Source organism: Stylophora pistillata, chromosome 13 (genome assembly GCF_964205215.1).
Source record: "Stylophora pistillata chromosome 13, jaStyPist1.2, whole genome shotgun sequence".
Lineage (NCBI taxonomy): Eukaryota > Metazoa > Cnidaria > Anthozoa > Scleractinia > Pocilloporidae > Stylophora > Stylophora pistillata.
The window spans coordinates 12907749-12933971 of NC_142531.1; the positions used below are offsets into that span (position 1 = coordinate 12907749).

Consider the following 26223-nt stretch of genomic DNA (forward strand, 5'->3'; position numbering starts at 1 on the left):
ACCGTGGGAGACCTGGTAATGAAGAAACATGTCTTCTGTTGCAGTTGTTGGTGCCGGAGTCATTGGTCTCTCTTCAGCTGTTTCTATCCTAGAGAGAGATCCTACTATCAAAGTTACGCTTATAGCAGATAAGTTCTCCCCCTATACGACCAGCGATGGCGCGGCTGGGCTTATCATGCCCTTTGTGATGGGCTGTACACCCGTACACTTGCAAAGGTATCCCGCTCTGCTGCATTATTTATTGGCTAGTTTCTACATGTCTGGCAGTCGGACAATTTTTAAAAGTTGACGAATTTTTAAAGCTCGTTCATACCGTAAAATCGCTATTTTTTAGACACTTAAAAAAACATTTGTTACCCAGTGATTATATGGTATGCACATGCAAGCTCGCAAATTTCGTCCACTAAAAAGCATCGAGGGTTTTTTTAATCGTTTGGTATTTTCTAAGCAAACATCAAGCACTTTCACAACGTTTGCATGAGGTACTCCGTAGCAATTCGTTGATATTTCTGATAGCGGACACGATCTATAAGCATTTTTCTGAAAAAAAACCTTCCCAACAGTTGCTGCCCGAGCAGCTTAACAATAGTCTTAAAACAATCAAAAAGCAACCCCTGTCCCATTAAAATGTGAAATTAATAAAACTTTGATGAGACTGACATTTTTTACTTCAAAGTTGGGGTCCCAATTCCCAGAGGATGTGGTATGAGATTTCCAGACAATGCTTAAAATTATTACAACAAAAAGTGGTTGCCTAACTCGAAGTTATACTTTATCATCACATCCTTCCCTTCCCCACTGCCACAGCTTTCCTATCTGATGACTGCCGACTCTTTAGGGGAAGTCAGCAAGGAGATTCTCACCCAAAGAAATCACTTATCTCCAGCTTTTTTCCAAAAAGTGGCACAAGCAGAGGTTTCCCATCGAGGTTCCTACATATTGAAATTACTGGCTGTCATTAGAAACCAGAATTTTGGTAATTGTTGTCATAGTCATGAGTTATCGTATTTTCTTTTCAAAAAGTGGGTTATTTGCACCCCTAGGAACTCTTCCCTTCATCAAAACATAGTGAAATTAACAGGTCAGAAGTCAAACAATTGGCAAAGGCCTAACAAATGAACATGGGTTTCTACCTTCTTACAGGGAGAGAGTCAATCTTTCAGATGTATCTTCCTAAATGTAATTTTTTTAACATTCAGAAAGTGGTTTGATGAAACTATGAAAAAATTACAAGAGCTAATGAAGAGGAAGGATGCTGGCCAAAGTTTGGGAATCTATAAGTTGAGTCTTGTCTATCTCTCTGATGACGAAAATGAAGAGGTATATTTCTTAATGTAGATGAGTTTATATTGTACACTAGTTGTGCAGTCAGTCTTTCAAGTTAAATATCATGGAATATCCATGATATTTAACCATATCCATGATTTTTAATAATTTTGCTATACACCCGAGCCTTCAGGCTAGCATGCATACCAAGGAAATGCAATTGACGAGGGGAACATTGCATGATATACAACTCAAAAGAGTTGCACAACTGTGTTTTTCTGTGCCATAGAAAATGCAGTAGGCATCACTTTCAATCAAAGAGTATTCATAGTGGTGTTACATCAAATGCCACCTGAGTTTCTGAAACTTGTCAGGAATTAGGCTCCTACTGCTCTCTGTCCACTTTTTCAATCTTCAGAATGAAACATCCAATTGTGTGGGTCAGAGGAATTTTGGTCAACTGTCTTTCTTGTACTTGACAAACTTGGTGACAACTGAATTCATTTCTTTTCTGTTCTTGGGTTTCTTTGTTCTTTGAAAAAACTATCAACCTCCTCAACAGTCAGCTGTATCATTTTGCTGAAATTTTAATTTTCTGCTGAGTTCCCAATGGAAAATTGAAGTTGAGGAAATCATTTGGCCCTGACATTGTTCAAAGAGCTCTTGAAATAAACTGGAAAAAGCACCTCTTGTTGAATTTATTAGATTGCAGCACGTATTGACTGTTTGGCTGTATATCCTATGGCATGGTATAAATAAATGTACATGTATTATCAGTACAGATCTCATGTTTAACATGTTTACAGCACAAGTGCTTAGTTTGTCAGATAAGCATAAATTACAGCTGCAAGGGCTTTCTTTGTAGGTATATTCCCAGATGTGCATCGAAAGAGCCTTATCGTGTTGATGGTTTAGATTGTTAAAGGAGAGCTAGTAAACATTGAATATTGTTCAAATGCCTTTTCTGTTGTGCTGATGTAGATGCTTTGACTGCATCAAAAAGAACAAGTTATTTGCATTCAATCACAGAAAATGCAACTTCAACTGATACTAAATTTGAAATCTTAACATTTAATTCTCCTTGCCTAGAAAAAAAGGGAACTTTAATGTGACAATTACTTAGTTAGTGAACCTCAAGTTACAAATCTCTGTCTTAAAAGTTTATATTTAGTTTTGCTCTGGATATCCATGAATGTTGCACTTTAAGGATAATCGAAACAACCTACCTACCATACTTTCAAGCTGGTCTAAGTCTTGTGGTGTCTAATGCATGCATATGTTACCTTAAAAAATGAATTGTCCAAGGACTATCAAATACTTTAGTTCATCTTCTTCTTTGCTGTGTTTTTAGGAAGGAGTTGGGGCATTTATTCCCACTTAGCAGCTAATAACCAAGCCTGCTCAATCAATAATTAGTACAGAATTAACTTGATACTGTGACTTTTGACCTGTGACTTCAGAATCTCAAGCATCCACTTTTACTAGGAAATTTATTAGGAATTCTTAAATTTTGTCCAATGCACTGTGTTTTAAGGTTAACAAGACATTAACATGCAACGTGTTGATTGTTAGGAACACTCACTCTGGTTTTCCTTAGAAAAGGACAAATTTAATGCTGACTCTTCAAAGTACAGGAATGAACTTAAAAATGAAGACAGACAAGAATAATGTCAACAACAGGGGATATTATTTGTGTGGAAGGGGTCTAACTTCAGTGAAAAGCACAAGCACATGGCCTATTTCTATATCTGACTATCACAACACTTGAGCAAATTCTCAACGTAGTCTGCCACAAGCATCCTACTTAACTGAAACTGAGTGCCACAGGAAATTCATTTTGTAGAAGACAGTTCTACTTGTAGAGCCACTTACCCATTATTAATCAAAGGCAAAGTTTTAAAATGATTGGATTCAGCATTTTTTTTATGAATGTTCAATAGTGTAGTACAATTAGATAAACTGTCAGATGGCTTGCCTGAAGATGAACTGAAATAGGATGATCATAGCAATAATATTTTAGCAAATTAGCTACAGCCTTTCAGGAAATCTAGCTGATTGCTTTTTACAATTAGTGGAGAGATGCAAGTTATGTTTATTTATTTAATCACTTTCACCAGAGTGTGGTGAGGGTTGCACAACAGAGCGAGGCTCCCAATTAAGTGTGCCCAATATCCCACTCATCCCACCCAGGGGAGGACATTCATCACACAGTAATTTTGTGTGTGGGAAATTAATGTCTCCTACCCCAACCCTGCAAGAGATGGGACCTCCATTTATTCGTCCCTATCCGAGAAGACTAGAATATCTAACCATTTCTTGATGTTATAGAAAGGTAGCAAATTCTTCTCAATTATTTTAAGACCCTGAGTGTTGGTGTGGCCAGGACTTGAACCCTCGACCTACTGCACAACAGTCCAGCGCTCTATCCATTGAGCTAACTGGGAGGCGGTTAGCTCAGTGTTAAGTTCTTAACCTTTTAATACCATAGCAGAGGCATGATAAATCCATTTCATGAATATTTCTTAAGATATTAAGACTTAGTAAAAAAGAGAAAATGTATGGCTGTAATCAAGCACATGAATCCTGTATGATTTCGGAAGTCACTTGGCTTTCTTTCATTGCATTAAGATCTGTAGTAGTAAACTTAAATCAATTTTAGACCAAATTGCTCCAATCAGATACTCTTTTAAATTCTCTGATTGGTGGAATGCTTATAGTCATGATGAATAATATAACTGGTTGTTATCAAATTGGTTTTCCAAGCATTTACTATGGAAAGTGTCCTTTTCAACTGAATTCATTATGAAAAGTTTGTGCTGATTGGGAAATTTGGCTTTCCCTTCGAACCAACAGGAACCCCACTGGAAAGATCTTGTTGATGGTTATCATGTTCTTACTCAGAAAGAACTTCAGAAGTTTCCACAGTCATCCAAGTCAGTAAGGTTTCTTGTTAATCGTATTATATTTTTCATGAGGTGAATGACTTAATTGTAAACTGTGTGCAGGGCGAGAGAGCAGGGACCTCAAGCAAACCCTAATGGTGACGTCTACGAGGACATTACAAAACAATAGCTTAGCATGGGCATCATAAAACTTCATAACATTTATGAACATATTATACATCGTCTGATTTGTTAGTTCCGTTTCCAAGCGGATGCTTTATCAAGTTATAGAGCTGGCATGTAACTAGTTATGTCATAAAAGCAGGAAGCTCGTAAATAGGGGAAAGCTTAGAGCTTTTCTCGTGTTCTCCCAACATCTCATAGAGCCCGCAAAAATGTGTTCAACGGCTAAATTGTGCATTTCTTAGCTGTTCTCTGCAGAACAACAACGTGAAATCACCAAAATGTGCGTGATCTGACAATGGAAACTCGACGGCAAATTATATAAGTTTCCATTTGGAACTCAGTGCTGCTCACACACGTCATGCCGAAGTTTGAGGTGTGGCGCCGTTAGAGATGGTGAACACATCCAGCCATTTGCGAAATTCTAACTAAACCTTTTGTTGTTCATTACGAGAAAATACGCATTCATTTGCGTTAAAAGGCGAACAATTGTGTGAAATACAATCATAAATGACAAAAAACCGTCATTTGCGCGTAAACAAGATTCAATAACGATTTTTGCATTTTAATCAGCATTCAATAACAATTTTGGGTATTCTTATGTGTCATTCGTCAAACAAAAGAGAAAAATACACTCTCAATTGCGCTAACGTTCAAGTCATTTACACCATCTTGAAAGTCAATAGAGACAATAAACAAACAATATAGTACATCAACAAACATATGAAACATATGTGTGAACTGCGGTTATGAGACGTATATGAGAACGATCCTTCGCAGTAAAGCACTATTTGACTATTGCTCAAAATAGTGCAGTAAAGCACTATTTCACTATTGCTCAAATAGTACTTTACTGCGAAGGATCGTTCTCATATACGTCTCATAACCGCAGTTCACACATATGTTTCATATGTTTGTTGTTGTTTGATTTATCATCTACGGGTTTATATCGAATTAATTTGATGGCCTGCTCCCAGTTGGCTTGTTAGCTCAATTGGTAGAGCGCTGCACTAGTATCGCAGAGGTCAGTGGTTCGAATCCCGTACAGGCCTGAAATTTTTTTCAGGTCTGATTTTCACTATTGCTCAAATAGTGCTTTACTGCGAAGGATCGTTCTCATATACGAAATATAGTACATATAGCATTCATTCACATTTTTATCACACTGTTTGCAATTCAATTGCATTCCTAGACAGCATTAGTATGAATAAGACAATCATTTATGCGCTTCTACTAACTATGGCTTGTACAAACAATTGAGGGTTTTTTGTTTTCAATATTCACACATCGAATTTCAATTGAAAAATACCTGTTCTAAAATCGTTTTGTTTTGAATTTCAGTTTACCCTTCAATAATCTCCCTATTCAAACATTTTGGCAGATAGGTCTGCATAAAGTGGTGCCACTGCGCACTTTTAGCCGCAGTCACAGTGTCGATGTTTCTGTGCAGAGCTTCGAGCAGTTGCTGTGTTCGAAACTCCTTCGCTGGGATTTCCCTGGCTCTGGCCTCATCTCCGTTATCCATGCGTTTTTGAATTTCCGGATGCAAGATGTCAGCTTGATGCCGCTTTCAAACAGCTTATTGCCTGCTCCACGATGTTTAGGAAACGACTGTAGGGAGGAAGCATTTTAAGCTCCGTGTTTGGGGCGGGAATGACCGGGTTTCGATGGGCCGGTGCACCGTCATACACAAAAATCACCTCCTCATCGGGATCTAGATTTGTCCTCGTCTGTGCCAAGAAGCTATCAAAACACGCAGCATTCATTCCGCATTGTCCATTGATAGGCGGAATTGCCATGGTCACGGTCAAGTTTCGTCCACGCCGGCCGCACACTTGACGGTACGCCCTCTCTACCAGTCGCGCTCTACCGTGCCTTCTGGCCGTCCAGATGTTGTAGCCGCATTCGACGACAAACACACAGTGGCGCATTACGGCATGGATCCTAAACCAAGTGGTGTAATCGACTCGCTTGTTCAGCACATCAAGTCTGTTTCTGTCATCAGTAAGGGGCCTCGCAAGTTTCACGGTGCGGTCATGGATCTCGGGTTTGAATGGTAGTTTATCTGAGCAAGGGTGAGTAAACAGTTTTCGTTGATGCCACAGTGTCTCTTGCCGTTGATCGGTTCACTCCGAGCGAGTCCGCGACCACAAGATAATCTTCCTCCCCGTCCTCAAATCCTCTCACGATTCTCTCTCTGTGTTTGATTCGCGCTTTCGTTTTGAAGCGTTACTATAGCTTTGAAGGTTACAGATGTATGGTGTGACCCGTTTATTTTCGTACTAGTTGCCAGAGAAAGCAAGTCAAACTAAAAAACATACAGATTTTTTTAAATGTAGAATAACATTTGAGAGTTCAACGAAATGTAACTTACAATTCGTAGGGCATTCCATACATCTTATAGATCTTTACGTTATCTCTGGCTGACCGTTATTTTCGATATTGGATTCGTCGCGTCTTTAAGTAAAAAGAGGGGTTGGTCCCCAGACTCCCTGGGACAACGCTCTGGCGCCAAAACTATTAAACACTAAGTGCAAATCAGTGTTAGAGTAGTATTCGGTTTCTTCGAAGCGAATTAACCGGACGAACTCTACTGAATGTAAATTCATTTGAAAATCGCTACTTACATATTGAATATGAAAGACGCTGAATTGGGAAAGAGTACCATATAACCCCATACATTAATTATGCATTCAATTCATTAATTATGTATGCGCCCCATTGTTTTTAAGACAATGCCTTATTCCCATGGGTTTAGCATATATACATTACTAATAAGTACTTACTGCTTCAATAAGAGAGAAATTGATTGAAAGCGGCTTTTTCGTTTCCATCCCTTTCTCAGGTTCTTCTCCCTTCTCCCCATTGTTCCTAACTTCTCAGTCCTCGGTTTTCTTTTTTTTTTTTTTTTCTTTCCTTTTTACCTTCTTGGCAGTTCTGCTGAGCCTTGAACCATCGCTCCTCAGACAACGCGTTATAATCAGACCATTATCAAAACCATAGCCTTACCACTATGCTACGCAAACCAGTTAGGAGTTCCTCTCCAAAAGCTACTTTTTCTTTTACCTTTCAGTAAAAAAATTTTCATAACAATATGTGCATTGATATAATGCACCAAAGGGCCCCTTTGCACTAAAGAATGCATTTCTTCTTCTCTACGATTGGCCAAATACCACACAGAAAACAAAATTTATTCATACCTCTTTCTAATAACATCAACGAAAGAAGAAGATAGAAGGAAGAAGAACAACAACTCGGAGATGGAGAGACTGAGTTTATTCGACTTTCTCGAATATTATCGGATCACGACCGGTACATACAGTGGTGTAAGGATCACAACCTGCTTGCAACGTCGGTAAAATGTCCTCGAGCTGGGTGCAGCAATGAACTCAGCTGGACGCGACGTGCTTCATCGCGAGACGGGTACGAGTGGCGATGTTCAAAAAGGGGTTGCGACGGAATGGCTTCAATGCGCCGGAATTCACCGGTGCGCGCACACAGGGCATCGATACATGGTGGGGAATCAAGCGAGGTTTGCCCCAAACAGGAACATCCAAAGGACTTTTCGATGGCTACCTACAAGAATATATGTGGCATCAGCACTACGGAAACGATCCCTTTGGAAACATTATCGAACATAATCGCCCAACTTTATGAAGTCCAGAAAGACTAGATACAAAGGTTTCTTTGCATCTCTGTATGCACCGGCCTTCACGAACAATTTTCATCACTAGGACATGAAAGGATAATGAAAGAATCAACCAAAACCACAAGAACAGGTAAGACACAACATTTATTTAAACTTTACATTGACAAACTTCAAAGCCTGACCGTAGACTTGACGTTATTTTCCGGCCAATTTTACGCTTTCAAAGCGAAACTGAACATTAAATTATTTTTCAAAATTAAAAACCTCTGGCAAATGCCTTAAATTTCTCGTTTTGCAAAGCCAAAACGCGCCGAATTTACCCTCTTTCAAAAAAGACTTAGAAAAAAAATCCAAATTTTGAAAACAAAGACCACTAGTCTCTGCGGAGTTCTATAGTTATCGCTATTGTTTTAATTGAACAAAGACTGAATGCATAATTAATGTATGGGGTTATATGGTACCCTTGCCCTGAATTGTTTGTACAAGTGCATTAATAATTGTCTTATTCAGACTTATGCCGTCCAGTAATGCTTGTAGTCACGGCGCCTCACCTTCGTTTTGCATTCACGTCCTTTGTACATTGTACATTGTACATTGTACATAATCTTGTAACTTTCGTTATTTTGTCCGTCATTTTTCCTGTTATTTGAATTTCGTTCTGCTTTCCTCTTCTGTATATTTAACTCGTTTATGTACATTTGCCTTTAGCGAATCGCTAGTAAAAGTGCGAATCTCGTTTGGTTGTGGATTTCGACTACAATGCTATTGAATTGCAAACAGTGTGATAATAATGTCAATGAATGGTTCATGCACTCAGAGTTAATAGAGGATGCACTACATTGTGTATTGTCTCTATCGACTTTCAAGAAGGTGTAAATGACTTGAACGTTTAATGAAAGTATTTTTTCTCTTTTGTTTGACGAATGACGCATAAGAATGCCCATAATTGCCATTGAATGCTGATTAAAATGCAAAAATCGTTATTGAATCTTGTTTACGCGCAAATGACGGTTTTTTGTCTCTAATGATTGTATTTTCACACAATTGTTCGCCTTTTAACGCAAATGAATGCGTTTTTTCTCGTAATGAACGGTAAAAGGTGTAAAAGTATGATTAATTTTTTTATTCAACTTCCGCAGCATTTTCGTCCTAACTGCTTAAGGTCCCTTCTATTGATTAAACACGACTGCTATTATCACTTATTGTAATTTCATTTGTTAATTGCACAAAATGGGGAATGTATAAGAACGATTTCAGCTATTTTATGAGCTCTTATAGTTATTGTTATTTTTTCCTTTCAATCAACAGATTTGGTTTCTCCTGTAGAATAATGTTTTTGAATGGAAGGCATTACGATCCATGGCTTCTAGAAAGGTGACATCGTTTTTGTTTTAGCAAATGTTTTAGTATCTCCTCAGTTTATCGAAAGTTTTTACTTGAATGGAACTACATAGACGTCTTTTAAATCAGGAAGAGTGAAACCTAAAGGCAGTCACTCTTGTATAGTTGCCACAGCCATAGCTTTTTGAAATTCCTTGACTTTTCCCTGACAAATGTAGAATTTCCCTGACTAACAACGAGTCCTGAAAGTGGCATCCAACCTCCTCAACACAACTACCTTCTCTATCAAGCTTTCAGTGAGACACATTACGTGTACGTCAATTGATGGATCCTTGACGGAATATAGAAAAATAATTCTTTGTCTTGGAAATTCAGCATCAGTTGCGTTTCAATTTCATTCAACAGTATTTTACCAAACCAACACGTTTCGTGTTGGGAAATGTACCATAGATATTGAAATTTGAGAGAATATTAATGATGGGAGAAATTTCATTCACAAACCAAGTTGAACTTTCTTTACGAGAGGAAACTATGAACTGTCATCAAGAAAAGAGCCCGGACAATATTTTCTTGAGATTATACTTTTCCCTGACTTGTTTCAAAGAAGTAAATTTTTCCTGTGACTCAAAGTGAAATTCCCTAACTTTTCCCCTGACTATAAAGAAAGTTTTTCACCAGACGTTTGGTAACCATGCCTTGGGAAATGGCCAGATGTCAGGTTAACAGAGACTGAACAAAATTTTTAAAAAAATGTGGCAAAAAGTGATCGAAAAAGCAAAGTTGATGACACCTTCTGCATCCTATTGCTAACAACAACACTGTATAAACTACACCACATAAAAGATCTAACGTTCTTGCCAAGCCAACAGAGGGTATGAAGGCGAACAACTTTCTTATCATCAGCGGGAAATTAAACAGCTTTGAGGGTCTGGAATCTAAGCCTCGGCAGCTTCCCCAACGTTCTACGCAGGTCGTGTATAGTGCTTTCATTTTTTAGTCGAAAATTTCCCACCAAGTGCTAAAAATATATGAAGTTTTGTAACAGTAGGGATTTTGATGTTGATTAATCAAAGGCTGCCAACATAACGAGCAACTGCCTCATTGCTAAGAAAATTACGCTTTAAACGGTATACTGTTGAGCGTGCGACCCCCGGGTGATGGACAAATTTCTGACCCCCAGTCCATGGATTGCCCCGATAGACTACCCAAATGGACTACTCCGAGAAGGACTATTACTATTTGAGTCTTTTATTTTCGTTAGCCACGATAAAAACTACGAAATTTAGGCAATTGTTTAAAAAATGAAAAGTGCTTTCTTCGAAAAATAAGTCGAAGTCATGTGACTTTGCTCCATATCGGTCATGAAGTAAGGCGAAAAATTGATGGTATTCATTGTTTCGTACTTCAGAATATAGATTGACGCCGATATTTGCCATGTACATCAGAGATTCTTGACAGTCAGCCGTTTAATAAGATCTAGGATACAAAATTTATTTTTCCCCAATGTAATCAAATCACGAATTGATTCTACCGTCTGACTATATTTCTGACTATGAAAGTCAGAGAATATAATGTTGGAAACTTTATGCACCGTTATACAGGCCCAGGCAATGATAGAGGATGGAGTGCGCAATGCTTTCTAACTATGATCTGATACTAGTAATCTTGGGTTAAAAAAAAAAAACCCACCCATATCACTTGCAAGAATCATAACATCAGAGTGTGACGGAAAAGTAGTATCCAGTAGCCCCAGAGCGCATATTCAGCAAACTCTTGGTTACTATGAACAGCCTCCTCTGATCGGCCCCGTTATCGTCAATAAACTGGTTATGATCGAATGGAGGTGCTTTTTCACAAATGCACAAATCCAACTAGATCAGCGCACAATCTAGTACATTTCCTTCTCTTCTCAGCCCTTCGTCTTCCTCGCTTAGCTATTGTGATATCTTCATTGAACCAAGGTGCAAGAGGTCATATAGTGATATCGGAAGCTTTAACAGGATTAAACAGATCCAGTACAAGAAATGTTTCCCACCCAGAAAAACTTGAATTCAACCTTCAACATTCGTAAATGTAATAACCCTTTGGGCCGGTTATTTCAACAAAGTTTATCCGTTTAACAATAAAGCATTCTAAGCCATCTCAAATTTAGCCGAACCTTTTATCTGAACACTTTTTTGAACAGTGTCAGAGGGTCGGAAAACTAACAGTGGAAGGACATTTAATTAAATCACTCTCTAAATCCCTGAAGCCCACTGCTGTCGTAAAGCTGCGGTTTGGGTGCAGATAAGCGGCCCTTTGTCATGTTGATTAAATCGGTTACCATGGAGACATTGATATCCTCAGTTGTAAAGATATGAATGGAATGGAAAATATCATGTTTCGGAAACAGAAGAAAAAATGATATTTTTATTGATATCTATGGAATAAAAATCGTTACTGCATATATTATCTTTTCCTCTAGGTTTAAGCATCTGGGTGGGTACATTATCAAGAAAACACTAGATTCCTTGGAGGAGGTGAGATATCTTTACAATATGGTACTATGTAAGAAAGAATTATATGCTGTTCCATGCATATCTTCTCCCAGCTGGTGAAAATGTCATTTCCACACCACTGCTGCTGTTTGGCAAATGTGGGAACCTTTTTTAATCAGATTCTTGTAAAAGATAAGTTATGACGATGTGTTTTTTCGCTCTTTCGGACTTTTGCGGGGAACGCAACAATATCGGGGGAAATAGCTCGGTAGGAAACTCGTCACGATTTCCTGGTACACGGAGATCTGCTTGGAGATAACGTGTACGGAAGTCAAGGACTAGACAGCGTTTGGTTCCAAAGTACTTTTATTTTCGTTCATGCCGACAACCGACATGACCTTTGGTATACTCAACTTCGCAATCACCCCACAGTCCTCAATGTAATCGAAAAAGCTTTACTATGAACTTCCTTAAGTACTATAGTGCGCGTGGTTGTATTGTTCTCCAAATTTGCAATATTATTATCCCAAAAAGCGGAAAATGTCTCTTTCTAGTTAACGATTTTACTTGAGTTTTCCATCTGTTCGGAAACCACTAACTAAGAGAACGGAGATTGTACTCACCATTTCGAAATTAAAAGTACTTATCTTGGAGCAACGTATGGAATAAAAGTTAGAGGGTAATTAGAACTTCTGCTTAACTATGCGATGTTAGTGTTAAGTTTGAACAAAAGGCAACGACGAAAATTATCGTATGGAAGAAAATGATTGCGAATGACAGCCTTCTTCAAATGTAGTTACCACAAAACGTCGCTACCAGGAATATTTACTGATCAGTATCAACTCAGAATGAGATCACAGGTGCAGGTGCTCAAAGGCGGCAAGTACAAAACGATGTGTACTAGTGGGCGATTGAAAAACTACTTCGGGCTTCTCATCTTTTTAAAACATCAATGAATATTGAAGAAAAAAAAAGGATTATTTTTGCTCCAAACAAAAACATGGAAATTATAAATTTTCCCGTAAGAAAGTATGATACTATAGCTTGCAGGTGTCTATGATGTTGTTGTAAATTGCTCTGGGATGAGAGCAAAGGAATTGGTGAATGACTTTTCCATGGATCCTGTGAGAGGTCAAGTATTGAGAGTGAGTAATTGCCTTACGGCAAACTTTAATTTATTTTTGAAAATCCTGGTTAAATTCCGATAACGTTGATAGCGCTTATTTCAGAAAATATTGTTTGTGCTAACAGCTGTGATGGTAGAAGGAATTCTGCTTGGGTTAAAGCTTTCCTGCTCCTTGATCTCTCACCTCGCCATACTTTTGATCAAGGAGTCCGATCACATTTAATGAACTGTCATGGAAACCCTAACAACGCTGTCGATAACATTCAGTGGTATATTTTATTCGCATGAAGTGAATGAACTCCTAATAGCGCAAACGCTTACGAACCAAAACCTCACACTGACGCTAATCAAAATCGATTTGTACAATATTTTTATCAGGATACGTGTAAAGTTACTTTACTCCAGGTAACTCAAACAGTGTTTGTCGGCACGTGATAAGTTGAAGCAAACCGAAGTGTGGTCCAAAACATTGAAGTCTTACTTTGAACCAGCCGCTTAGTATTTGTCAACTTGTCAATCCAGCTCAGGTTCCGCTGGTGTAAATTATATCCTCACAAAGCTCTGATCCTTCTCTCTTTCAAAATTTTCCATTTGTACTCTATTTCTTCGTACTATCCTTACGCGTGTTGGACATGGCCACTTCTTATAATCAATCTCTACTCATAACTTGAATTTGTTTTCAATTTCCATGGAGGGTTTGCGTTATCGACTGCAGCAACAGCTGGTAATACTTTCCTTTGTGTTACTGTACATGAATAATGTGTCAAAAATGTCCTCTGTCGGCCAAATGTAGGTGTTTGCACCATGGATAAAAGAGGCTTATGCGCTGGATACCAAGCACCTTCAGAAGCAGGAGAGATACTGTTATATCCTTCCACAGTAAGGCGGTGTACATTATTTTTAAGGCTTTGCTTATTAGGAGCCTCATTCTTTCATCCTCTTATTCACTTGTCGTCATCGTATTTTGCATTTGCCATTATTATATTTTCTTGAAGGAAACCTATTTGATATCAAATGAAGAGAAGAAAATGAGACAGATTTAAGCAACAGCTTATATTGAAATCCACCTTTGGTATTCTTTCCCCAGAGCAAACGGTGAAGTTGTTCTCGGAGGGACTGGGTATCATCAAACCTCGGACACAAAAATAAGTGCCGATGATACTCGACACATTCTGGAAGTGACAAGAGAACTAGTGCCTAGTCTCGCTGTGAGTCGATCATTTTTGTGGCTACTGCCTCCTTTAGGAGGGTAGCCACATATGTTTTCGGGATGAGTGAGTGTAACGACAGAATTTCGATCTTGACCCAATTTTGACCCGATGTTCCCCAGTGCTACATTTTTTTTTTTCGGATTATCTTCGTAGTTCGACATTCGCATTCGATACACAGTTGACTTCTCTTCTTTTGTGATTTCTCGCTAATACCACTAGCATATAACGTTTTCAGTTCTTTCCGTGACACTATGGAAGACGACATTTCAGGATGTGCGCGATTAAAAATAAAAGTTTTCTTTGCAGAAATATCTAAATAGGTGTGATCGGTGTGATAGGGGAAAAATGTTTTTTCTTTTAAGAGAGAGCATTTTACCGTTTAAATCGGCAATTTCAGTTCTTGCCTTACGTGACAGTACAAAAGACGATAAACATCTCAAAATAATTTTACAGTGGCATCCCACCGACGCATAATTGTCGCACCAGAGCTTTTTTGGTTGTTTACGTGAAAAATCTGTCAACAGGTAGTGTAAACTAAGTGCGACCCCCAGTTTGAAAAACTTGCCAAATTTTTGCAAGTCGCCAATTTTTTTGCACAGACCGTGCGTCACGCGTCATGACCTCGTGCCAAATATTTTCCCGTGCGGCCTTTCCACTCAGTCAATGAGTACATATTATACTTTAAAAAAAAGGTGCCTTTGTTGTTTGGTTTGGCATGTGTTTTGATGTCCGTCTTACAGATGAGAACGGATACTTATAGTGACAGCTCATAATCCTTTCACAAGAAAAAAAATGTAATATCTTTGTTTTCTCCATAAATTTCGATGTCTAGGGCACTGAAGGAAAACCCAGTAGAAACCCTGGGTCTGACCCTAGGCCGTTACGTTTGACTTCATCGAGAGAACTTTGTGACTTTACTCTTGTGAGACTTATTTCATAGATGAAACAAACAATCTGACCAGGGCAAGAATTGTGAAAAATTATATCTTCGTATCTCTTGGGCACAATTCGCTGATTCAAACGGTAGAATACTCTTTCTTTCAAGAAAAGAAATTCCTCTAAGTTTTCATGATACGCTGATCTCACCTTTGAAGACATTTCTGCACGTAAAGGTTTTTTTTCTATTTCATACACCACACTAAAATGATAGTGAGATGTTTGTCGCCCTCTGTAATTTTCTGAAATAAACAATAAGTAGCGGCGGAAAACAGTGTGATCGCGTGGTAACATTCGAAGCAATCCGAAGAAATCATTTTCAAGCGTTGAATGACTGAAGTTGTTCCGAAACAAACAAAAGCCAAGAGTGAGGAATGCCGGGTAAAACTCGGCAGACTTCGCTGAGGGCTTTTATAGCACTAAAACAAAATCTAGAAAACTTCCACTGGCATTAAAGAGAAACAAAGAGGACAAAAACCCAGTCACGTCATCCTTTGGTAAAGCAATTCTCTTTAATGAATACTTCCACTCAGTTTATAGTCATGCTTATGCTGAACCTCCACCACCAGGATCTCACCCTGTTTTACCTATTCATGAAATTTCAACTGTGACTGTTTCTGTTTCTGAGGTAAAATCCATCTTCGAAAACCTGGACCCATCAAAAAGTCCTGGACCAGATGGCATAACTGCCAGGCTCCTGAAAGAGTTTTCTTCTGAAGTAAGTGACTCGGTTACATCAATGTTCAACCAGTCCATTAACAAGTGGTGTTTTCCCAGAGAAATGGAAAGACTCAAATCTCACCCCTGTTTTTAAATCTGGTCAAAAAGATGTAATTACCAATTATAGAGGTATCTCACTTTTGTCCATTATGTCAAAAGGACTTGAAAGATGTGTCCATACCCACATTTACAGCCATGTCGAAGACCTTCTTCACCCAGAACAACATGCTTTCAGAAAACATAAATCTTGCGTTACCCAACTTGTTCAATATATTCATTCACTGGCAAAAACACTTGACTCGGGTGGTCAAACTGATGTCATATACCTGGACATGGCAAAAGCTTTTGACCGGGTACCACATGAGAAACTTAAAAGTATAAACTCGAAATGCTTGGTTTTCGAAATCCATTATTAGCCTGGATCAAAGACTATCTTACAAATAGACGTCATAGAACCCTCATCGAAGGCATTGCGTCAGACTGGAAGCCAGTTACTTCCGGAGTTCCTCAGGGATCTATCATTGGCCCCATTCTATTTCTTGTATATGTAAATGACATTGCGGAAAACCTTTCTACTGGTACCAGTCTTCCCCTCTATGCAGATGATGCAAAGTGTGCCAGAGTGATAAACGACCTTAATGATTGTTACACCCTCCAAAACGATCTGTCAGCTCTACATGATTGGAGTAAACTATGGGAAATTAACTTTAATTCACAGAAATGCAAACAGCTCCGTATAACAAGGAAGAAAAAACCAATCCACAATATCTATTCATCTTGGTACGAAACAAGTACTCCTATCTGACACGGAAAAAGATATAGGTATAATGCTACACCACACACTAGCATGGCATGACAACATCTTTACAAAAGTAAATTCTGCAAATAAGATCCTGCGGCTGATTAAAGGGACATGTGGAAATCAGACACAGTCTGCTGTGATTCGCAAGCTTTACATACACCTTGTGCGGCCTCACCTTGAATACGCCTGTGAAATCTGGTCCCCTCACCAAGCCTTTTTGCAGGACATGATTGAAAGCGTTCAGAGACGAGCCACGCGAGTCATGATCAAAGGAAGATCTTGCATGGAGCGGTTGAAATCTCTCCATCTTCTAACCCTTAAGTCTAGAAGGACTCTACTTGACTTGATCTTCTTTTACAAATGTTTAAAGGGACTTTTAAATATTAACTTATCTAGTTTTATTATTTCCAGAAAAAATGCAGCATATGAACTAAGAAATGCTGATTTGTCATTTAAAACTCAATATGCGAGAACAAACATGCTAAAATATTCCTATTTCCATAGAACAGTTAAAGCCTGGAATTGTTTACCTGTGCATGTCAGAAAGTCTGAGTCTCTTTCTGATTTTAAGAGTCTTTGTAAGGCTTATTTATACCAGTTAGACACTGAATTAACCTAACTTATTATTATTGTTATTATTATTATTATTATTATTATTATTATTATTATATTATTACAAATATATATAGGTATGTGTAGTGTTTTTCTTTTTTGGGTGGCCTTTTGTAAGGGAACCCTTTCCTGTTTCTTGGCCTTCCCCTCAGCCTTGTATATATGTTAAGCTTGTTGAGAAAATGATTAAAGTAAAGTTCGCTGAGGGCTAAGAGGTCGTTCGTATTCGATTGTTACACTCACTCGACAGGACAACATTATGGCTTCGCCTCCTAAGGAGGCAGTAGCCATAAAAACAATGCAGGAATAGTTATTTAAGTAAAAGTGCAAACCCGGGTTGGTGCGTACATCGGTGAAATTAATAAAGGAAATTTCAACCCTTTTCTGCCGGGTCAATTGAGCTCTTATTTAGGGTTAATTGGCAAAGAGGGCTGGCCTGGCTTGACTATTTTTTCATGCGAACGCTTAGAAACATTTGTCTGCTAAAGAATTATATCCATTGCAGTTATTTGAAAAGAAGCTTGGGGTCGTGTCAAGAGGCCCTGCTGCCATAATGCTACCATCTTCGACCCGTGGACGATAAGTACTCAATTCTACAAGTGAAGTATTATTTATCCTGGATCTTGAATTTTCTTTTTGTTTTGATCACTTTTAGCGAGCTCCAGTATTGGAGGCCTGGGTTGGACTACGACCTGGTCGATCAAGTGTCAGGCTTGAAAGAGAAGTTATGAAATTTAACAAAAATCTGGGAAATGAAAAAACTCTGAAAGTAAGCTTGGAATATATCACTGATACTATGTTACAATATTAAATAATTTGAGCCCTAACGCTCGAAACGTCAGCTTTTATAATCGTAACGCTGGCCAGTTACCCCCACCGACGCAGCCCCAAACAGTTTCTTTAGAAACTATCAGCCTTTACAATATTAAAGTACTCTTAACAATTTCATCATTCTACTATGCTTAGTTTTCTATTGGGAGTCGACACAAACTCGTTCTTTCTGCTGTGTTTCACTCAAAACCTACGACAGTTACAACGTATGGTAACTTGTTTCAAAGTTATGACACGATATGGTTGCATTTTATTGTCAGTTATACTTGCAATCCTTTCCGCTTTTTGGAGATTTCTGCCAAGCACATGACGGATTTTTCCTTATGCATTATTTTCACTACTACATAAGTACTAGAAAAATCCGAGCCCCAGATGGGACTTGAACCCACGACCCTCCGTGATCTAGTCGGATGCTCTAACCACTGAGCTACTGGAGACTCTATGGTGAGCAAGGGTCAATTTGTGGGCCTCGACTAGAACCGCATCGCGCGGCTACGCAGCCAAGTATTGGTAAGCGCCTCTGAAACTCACTAACATCGGATTAGCTCGGACTAGCTCAGATTTTTCTATTACATTAAAATTGTTTAATCTTTACTACATAAGTAGTGTTCATTATTGCGAGGATCGCTTTCATACATTTCTTAAAACCGCAGTACAAATGTATGACCTTCATATATTCAAATTAATTATGCATACATAAGCGACCTTAAAGCTCCTATAAATGATTCATGAAAAAGTTTTGTACATTTGTGATTGCTTCGTACAAGAGCAAAAAATTATACCGTACACAGGAAACTACCTCATAAAGGAGAAGGGTTAAACGTAGCTCTGAAACACGGCTTTTCTACGTATTTGAATTCATTCTCTACTTGTGAAAACAAATTAACTTCCAATTTTACACAGCATTCTAGTATGTTTTAAAAAGTTCGTTCTTTGTAACTAGGCCTTAACTCTTGTTTTATAGGAGCTTGCACGAATTCTTAAAGGTAATTGTGTTCTATGTAAGGATACAAGACAATTACTAAATCACTACACGGACTAACTCTACCATAGAAGAGTACAGGACGTTCTGGAAATTCCAAAGGCGTGTCACGCAACAACACGATCTTTCATACCAGTAACGAGCACTTCATGAACCGATCAGTAACTACTCCAAGACTTACAATTGATTTTTATGCCGTGTTAAGAAGTAATGTTCGCAGTGTAGCAGAAGACAATTCGCAGATTGCAATAAATCATTTGTTGGAGAACCTTGAAAAAGTACGACTGTAAGAACCACGAATGTGAAGCAAACCAACCTGACAAAGTGGGCCATTCCTTCACTTCAATTTTTTGTGACAGCACGTGGATATTAGTGTAACGTAACGATAATGCACAACTCGCGTCCACGGTCGTCTTTGCTAAACATTTTGCGTGGGTATCCAGGTCTGATGTGCATTTTGAGTGGGCACTCTACCTGGGTCGCATCTTGCGTGGACAAGGGTGTTGCATATCACGACCTGCCTTTTCCACAAAATTCGATACACAAGGGTGTTTGTAATTGCCTGCAAAACAGGCGTGGTTTTTGTTCTGTTTGCTTTGTTTTTTATTTTAGTGAGGTTTACCTTTGATTATCCCCCAGTTTATTTCATGGATTATAAATATGCGTTTGTGAAAACAGGCTTTCGCACCCAAGCTGGGAAACTGAACCTTCTCGGACGGCACAGCAATAACGGGGGGAGCTAGCTTTGTAAAGCGACTCGGCAGCGAGAACGAAAACTCGTCACGATTTCCTGGCACACGGAGATCTACTTCGAGCGAGCTTATACAGACGTCAAGGATGAGACAGCGTTTTGGTTCCAAAGTAAACTTTTATTTTAGGTCAGGCCAACAAGTGACATGACCTCTAGCCTCTTCAGTTCAGTAATCGAGGATGTAATCAACAAAGCTTGCTTAAATATTGAACTGGTATGAGGGTCTATTGTTCTCTAAATTGACAATATCTAAATGAGAATTACAAAGGAACGGAAAACTTCTCTTTGAAGCTAAATGATGTACATTGAAACACTGATATGCCGAAAATGGAAGAGCAGATTCAATAAACTTTAGGCCATTAGAAATAGGAAACTCAGGGGAGAATTCACAGCTTTGACATTAAAAATATACCCATTGTAATTACAATAGAGCAGATTACAAAATAAAATGAAAAATACAATTAAAAGTTTCCGCTTATCTAAGCAAGGATGGTGTTAACTTTGATCGTATGAAAGGAAAATACTCAGCTGCCAGCTAACAAGAGAACTGATTTTGCCAGAAAGACCATTAACACTTTTATTTACCAAAAATTTCACTAGAATTGAACAACAAAAGTACCGATATAATTTGGATATATCAACAAAGCTGAATTGGTAAATTGGCCACCGTAACGATTACAAAAGCTGACGTTTCGAGCGTTAGCCCTTCGTCGGAGGGAATACTGAGAGGAATTGTGGGTTGTGTGTGCTTTCAAAGGCAGAAAATGGAGCTACGTTATTGGTGGGAACATGGCAATGAGATAAACAGGAATAAATGAGTGGAATGAAAAGCATTCGTGGATCCCTGTGGGATTTAGACTGCCGGTTTGAAAGATGAGCTTTTGTTCAAGAGTTTTACGGCTTTCTGTGCTACCTAAGTGTAAGGAAAGACCGCAGATTGCCATATGTTGCTTAGAATTATTAGGTAAATTAAAATGTCTAGCGACTGGTTTAGATGTGTCCTTGTCATTCCTTTCCACGTCGCGAAGGTGTTCTCGGAATCAGTCACCTAGTCTTCTGCCTGTTTCGCCTATGTATATCTTTTCGCAATAAGTGCAAGTTATGCAGTAAATTACATTGGCGGAGGTGCACGTGAAGCGATCGGTGATCTTATTGGATCGTTTGGGTCCCGATATTTTATCAGTGTTGTGAATGAAAGGACACGTTTTGCATCGCACACGAACGCATTCAAAAGTGCCTGGTTGGTCATTAGTCTGAAAAGAACTTCTGACCAAAAAATTGCCTATGTTTTTGACGCCTTTGAATGAAATGAGCGGAGGCTGCGAAAATTTTCCCGTAACACGTTATTGACCAAGGGTCAAAATGGCTGGATATTAGCCAAGTTCTTTGTTTGCGTTTTATGGACCAAGAGGGCAAGGTGGGCCCATCTTGCCCGTTCGGGTAGCCAATAGAACACACACACATCTTGCCCGTGGGCGCTGCCATCTATAAAATAATGGTTATTAGATGTGACACATTTTGAACTGAGCGAAGAGCTCAGTGAACAGCTTTGTCGAGAGAACAACGTGAAGCATTCGACTTCCATTATATGTGACGAACGCATGATATAACGTGAATAAATGGAGAGCTACGCCGGAACAGTGTTATTACCAGTGTAGCTCATTGGTGTACGTACAGGCGTTATTGTTTTCGCGTTGTTCCCTTCGTGCGTTGGTCGAGCTTTCTGCTCGCCTCAGGCTTCCGTATGCTCGACTGAAGAATATCAAACTTCAGTGCAAACTAGTTTGTGATAGCCAGCTTTAAATTAAATTTGTCTTTTTGTTTATTAGTCTTTTGGTATTTCTAGGTTGTCCATAATTATGGTCACGGAGGTGGAGGACTCACAGTACACTGGGGTTGTGCCAAGGACTGTATGGACTTAGTTTTTCAATTTCTGGCAGAGGAGCACAAGTCAAAACTTTGAAAATCAAAGATGTTGAAGTTAAAGTGCACTTTGACGAGATGTTGTGCGTTCGTTTATACCTCATCATTACGCTTTAGAATACACAAATTCAAAATAAAAAGCACTTTTTACTTTTATCAAGTGTAAATTAAGCGATATTCACGAATTGATAAATTTTGACAGCTGACTGAGAGAGATTAATTTGGGTACCGAATGATGTTAAAAATGTACTAGGCCTATATGTTACAAAGCAGGAATCTCAGTCCGTTCGGACACCATCAACTGATAGTTCAGGATAGTGTCATATTCAAACGAGTGTCGGAAGTAGTACGTGTTTGTTTTGTTTTACTTCATTTCGCTGTCGATCCCTACTAACCAAATAAATGCAATATTTAAATCTAGCCTTAGTTTTCTCCGTCATGTCTTTGATTTTGTTTTGATTTTACGAATTTTATTCAAATAGTGTCCAACCAGAAGAATTATGCTTTCAAAGTCCACGCCGACGTACTCTCGACAAGTACGTCGGTTTTTGCGACGCGATGGAGTACTCGAAAGGAAAGAACTGTGAGATACCTGGGACTCGATACAACCGAATTCCTCTACGTAATACTTCCACCCCAAGTGGACTGGGCCTCAATATCCCTATTTGAAAACGATGTTCAGTAAGAGAAAAGAGGGGAGGGTCTGAACTTTTTCATTTTATACCCTTTGAAGAATGGTTGCTTACTTTGTCTGAAATAAAGTACGAGGTGTTCCTTGAAAACGGAGAGCCCCCTTAGCAGGAACGTGCCTTGGGCCATGCGGTGTAGGGTTTAGGTACAGAGTACTAAAGGTTTCTAAATTTGCGGACTATAATGGGTGGATCTCGACCACTTGCTAAGTCAAGGATCGCTTCTTTTTTCATCGTTTGCTTGGCCTGCTTTCTGAAGATGTTCTTTTAACATTCCTCAACGTCTTCAACAATGAACGCCTCAGCGCTCCCCAAAAGTCTTGTTTGAGGAATGAGTAAAGTAAAGGGTTTACTGCTGAAGTAAGATATCTCATGATTAGGATGACCTGTGCAGCTGTCTCCATATCAGCAAAATTTAGCGTAATCAACCGTTGGCCAACCAAAGAAAAAATTAGACGCAAGGCGAACCACGGTAGCCAACACATGACGAAAACTATCGCCATGGTAGCAAAAACTATAATACACTTGCATTCATTTCTCCTCTTTTTGCGTATTTTAAAGCTCTGTAGGTTGTTTTGATTTGCGTTCCTCTCGCGGACCTTTCTGAATATGGCAACATACGCAAAAATGATGAACGTGTACGGTACCGCGAAGATCGTAAGCAAGCAGAAGATATTGAATGAGGTCTCTAAGATCAATCCCATGGGATTCTTGCCTAATCTCAAGGAAAACCAGCCAATTGGTGCGGCGGCTAGCAACGCCGATGTAAACCAAGCTCCCGTAATAGCCCAAAACACTTTCCTCTTCTTGATCACGTGATACTTGAGAGGACGCAAGATAGCCATGTATTTCTCAGCGGTTATCAGAAATATGTGACAAGCGGCCGCGATGGCGATAAAATTGTGTGAAATTTCCATGGCACAAACAAGGCCAGCAACTTTAGATTGATCTACCACTGGAATAAAGATCACAATAAAAAGAGGAATGTTCACAGAGCCGTTCAAAAAATCGCAAATCGCCAAGCTAAACAGTAGATAGTTGGAAGCTTTTCGTAATTCTGGTCTGGAACAGAAGAGAATGAATACCACAAAATTTGTCAGAATGATTAATGAGCTAATCGGAAGAAGTTGAGGTAAGACTTCCTGCTTTCGCTGCTCGTGCAGCATTTGATCCTCGTCAATCTGTGTGGTGTTAGTTATTCCCTGTGAAGACATCTCGTCCTGTTCACAAAAAATATATATATCTTTCTGTTTCTAGCGAGTGTTTGATGAATTCGAGCAAATTTGGGGTTTTATCTACCAGCGTTATCGTTACTAGCAACTGCCTGCTCCTCGGGTGACTGGAAAAGCAAAGGCTCTGCTCTCTGTCGCTTGTGATCCTGAAAAAAAAAAAAAAGAAGAAAATAGTTAATTGAAAATTAAACCAGTGTCGTCGTCAGGGAGTAGGCAGTTAACGGGCGTCATCACATTTTGCTATTTTACTGTCTAAATTCAATTGACTTGCCTCCGAAAATAGCGCAACGTATTACGACGCCCTCCCTCCAGTTGGACTCAATGACTGGCCACATTTTCCCGAGAAAAAATAATTATTCCTTGCTTTGGCACTGAGCTAACTTTTTTACCCTATATGGCTTTTTAGTTATTTTAGAAGACCTTATTCAGATGCCACTGAACTTAAAAATAGCATGGTAAGCGAAGTCAATGCTGATTTAAAAAAAAGCATTAATATGTTGCTGTTATTCTCAGTACTCCCCAAGTCAGGCGTACTCCGAAAGATATTTTAGAACTCAACATATCGCAATTCCTTTGAAGGTTCTAAGTTTTTCAAAACCCTTAGTACGAATTTAAAAACACCCCAACTCTATTTTCCTTCAGAAATAATCCTAAAAGAATTCTCCGCAAAACACAGGCTCGATCAGAAAGTGCTGAAAGAATGCTCAAATTATATAGGCGTGTCCAAAAGAGTTTCACCCAAATAACTTTTCAAAAGATGTCTAACCCTTAAGAGAAACACTCGCATTTTTCTTGAGGAAAAGGAAAGAGAAAAATGCCAGAAGGCATTGGTAGAGTAAATGCTTTGATGACGTTTGCGTCTCGACTCTCGAAACACGAAAACACGCTTCTAATCATGAATCGCCTGCTCAATATCAGTTAGATAGAAAATCAGGATGTTTTCGTGTACTGTATCGGAAATTGTTCTCAGTGCTCAAGCATTTTTTTTTTATCAAAAGTTCCCTATGTGCGCGCATCTTCGAGGCTACTTTGCCCTTAGTCCTCAGTTTCCTCTTTGTGTAAAAAGCTGAAAACGGAAATGAATAAGATAAAGAGCTCATAGCACTAAAAAGAACACATCGCGTCCAGAGTAAAACAAATGTTAAAAGAGTAGATCACGAACTTACCGAAAGCCGCTCAAACATAATTATTATAAAGCAAATATCTTACCGGCGTTCAAAATGTTCCTCGACATGTGGAATAGTTTTAGCTAAGACATTATCTTTAATTAATGTAGTGCTGCATAAACATCAGAATGAAATCTTGATCATTCGGCCTTTTGCCGACACGTTGATTGACTTCTGCGGGCATTTTATCTCTTAAATCAACTGTCCTGCCTTAATAATTGATAAGAATTTGCTGAGTCATTCCAATTAACTGTGGGGAAATGATTATTTATTCCCTTACCTTAACCGCAAGAGATTGAATCGTTCGAGGAGTGATGAAGTGATTTCTTACTAAGATCATTTGACTCAAACATTGAGCCTGTTTTACTTCACGGTTCAGACCTGGAGAACAACAAAGGCATCGACAAAGAAGCTCCACGTTTTCATCAACAAGTGTTTGCGTAGGATTTTACAGTTAATATGGTTAGACAGAGTCAGTAACATACCTACATACATACATAAATGTATAAACCTTATTCAAAAACGAATTTGAGTGTAGCTACAAAAGCTAATAATGTCTTGTGCTAAATATAATAAAATACGATGAAAATACAAATCATTTTAGGAATATAAAATTTACATGCTTATCAAATAATACATGAATAAAATATAAAATACAACAGAATGCGATGTAATTTACTGTAAATATAAATACATGCTTGTGATATTAAATGTTAAAATTGAGAAAACTAAGACGGATTTTCCTATAAAATTCATATAAATCCTCGTAAGCTCTCAGGCCAGGTAGGGAATTCAATAGTTTAGCAGCTAAGAAATTAAAAAAAAATGTAGACCATACACTGTTGTTCTCGGCTTAGAACGTGACGGGATATGGTGACCACAAAGGTTGTAATTTGCAGAATGAGGAGAAATTATGGTTCTCATATCATTTGGGTAGTTTTCTACAAACAAGTGCTCATATAAGGCAATAACATATACTGGAGACGTCTATGACTTAACGAAGTGGGGTTGACCTCGTCAAGTAACTGGTCATAGGAAGAGCTGTAATCCTTAAGTATAAACCTAACAATGCGTCTATTCAAAGCCTCTAACTTTTCTACGTTTGTGCTTTACAATAATGCCAAACTGTAAAGCAGTATTGAAAATGTGGTAGGCTGAAAATCTTGTTTACATGAATGGTTTTAACATGATGTCACTTGAGATCAGTTTATGAAGCCTTATTATGACACAAAAGTGATTGTTTCTCTTCTTGCGGACGGTAGATATATGTTTATCGAAACATAGTCTGTTATCAATGCCCAAACTAAATATGGCTATCGAGGGCTTGAGAGCGAAAAGAAAACGTATGATCAGTAGTACCCGATACCTTTCATTGAGAATCATGCCATTATTGCAATACCACTGATTAGCAACCAGCAAATCTCGAGTTATGGGTAGTTTGGAA

General features: G+C 38.7%; 2 protein-coding genes and 1 pseudogene across 8 annotated transcripts; 1 reads left to right on the plus strand and 2 right to left on the minus strand.

Annotated features, from left to right (window-relative positions):
- LOC111336241 (D-aspartate oxidase) lies at positions 1-22112 on the plus strand. Of its 7 annotated transcripts, none has more exons than XR_015994634.1 (11): positions 1-216; positions 1200-1320; positions 4120-4199; positions 9289-9354; positions 11786-11840; positions 12842-12943; positions 13718-13803; positions 14012-14132; positions 15700-15789; positions 15951-16613; positions 17861-17974. XR_015994634.1 is itself a non-coding variant. In XM_088743138.1 (11 exons), the coding sequence occupies exons 1-11, from the start codon at positions 29-31 to the stop codon at positions 19076-19078; spliced, it is 1101 nt and encodes a 366-aa protein (XP_088599264.1). In that variant the 5' UTR covers positions 1-28; the 3' UTR covers positions 19079-20759. The 7 variants fall into 7 exon arrangements, 6 of the variants coding, with proteins under 6 accessions (XP_088599264.1, XP_088599265.1, XP_022798029.1 ...); XM_088743138.1 differs by lacking the exon at positions 15951-16613 and adding an exon at positions 19001-20759; XM_088743139.1 differs by having other exon boundaries at positions 16510-16613.
- LOC148717719 (uncharacterized) lies at positions 5175-6265 on the minus strand (annotated as a pseudogene).
- On the minus strand, positions 21820-24928 carry LOC111336237 (trace amine-associated receptor 1-like). The gene is made up of 2 exons (XM_022942289.2): positions 24823-24928; positions 21820-23759 (listed from the first exon to the last, which is right to left on the minus strand). Exon 2 carries the CDS (start codon positions 23593-23595, stop codon positions 22612-22614), a length of 984 nt encoding a protein of 327 aa, XP_022798024.1. The 5' UTR covers positions 23596-23759; positions 24823-24928; the 3' UTR covers positions 21820-22611.
- Positions 24929-26223: the final 1295 nt, after the last annotated feature.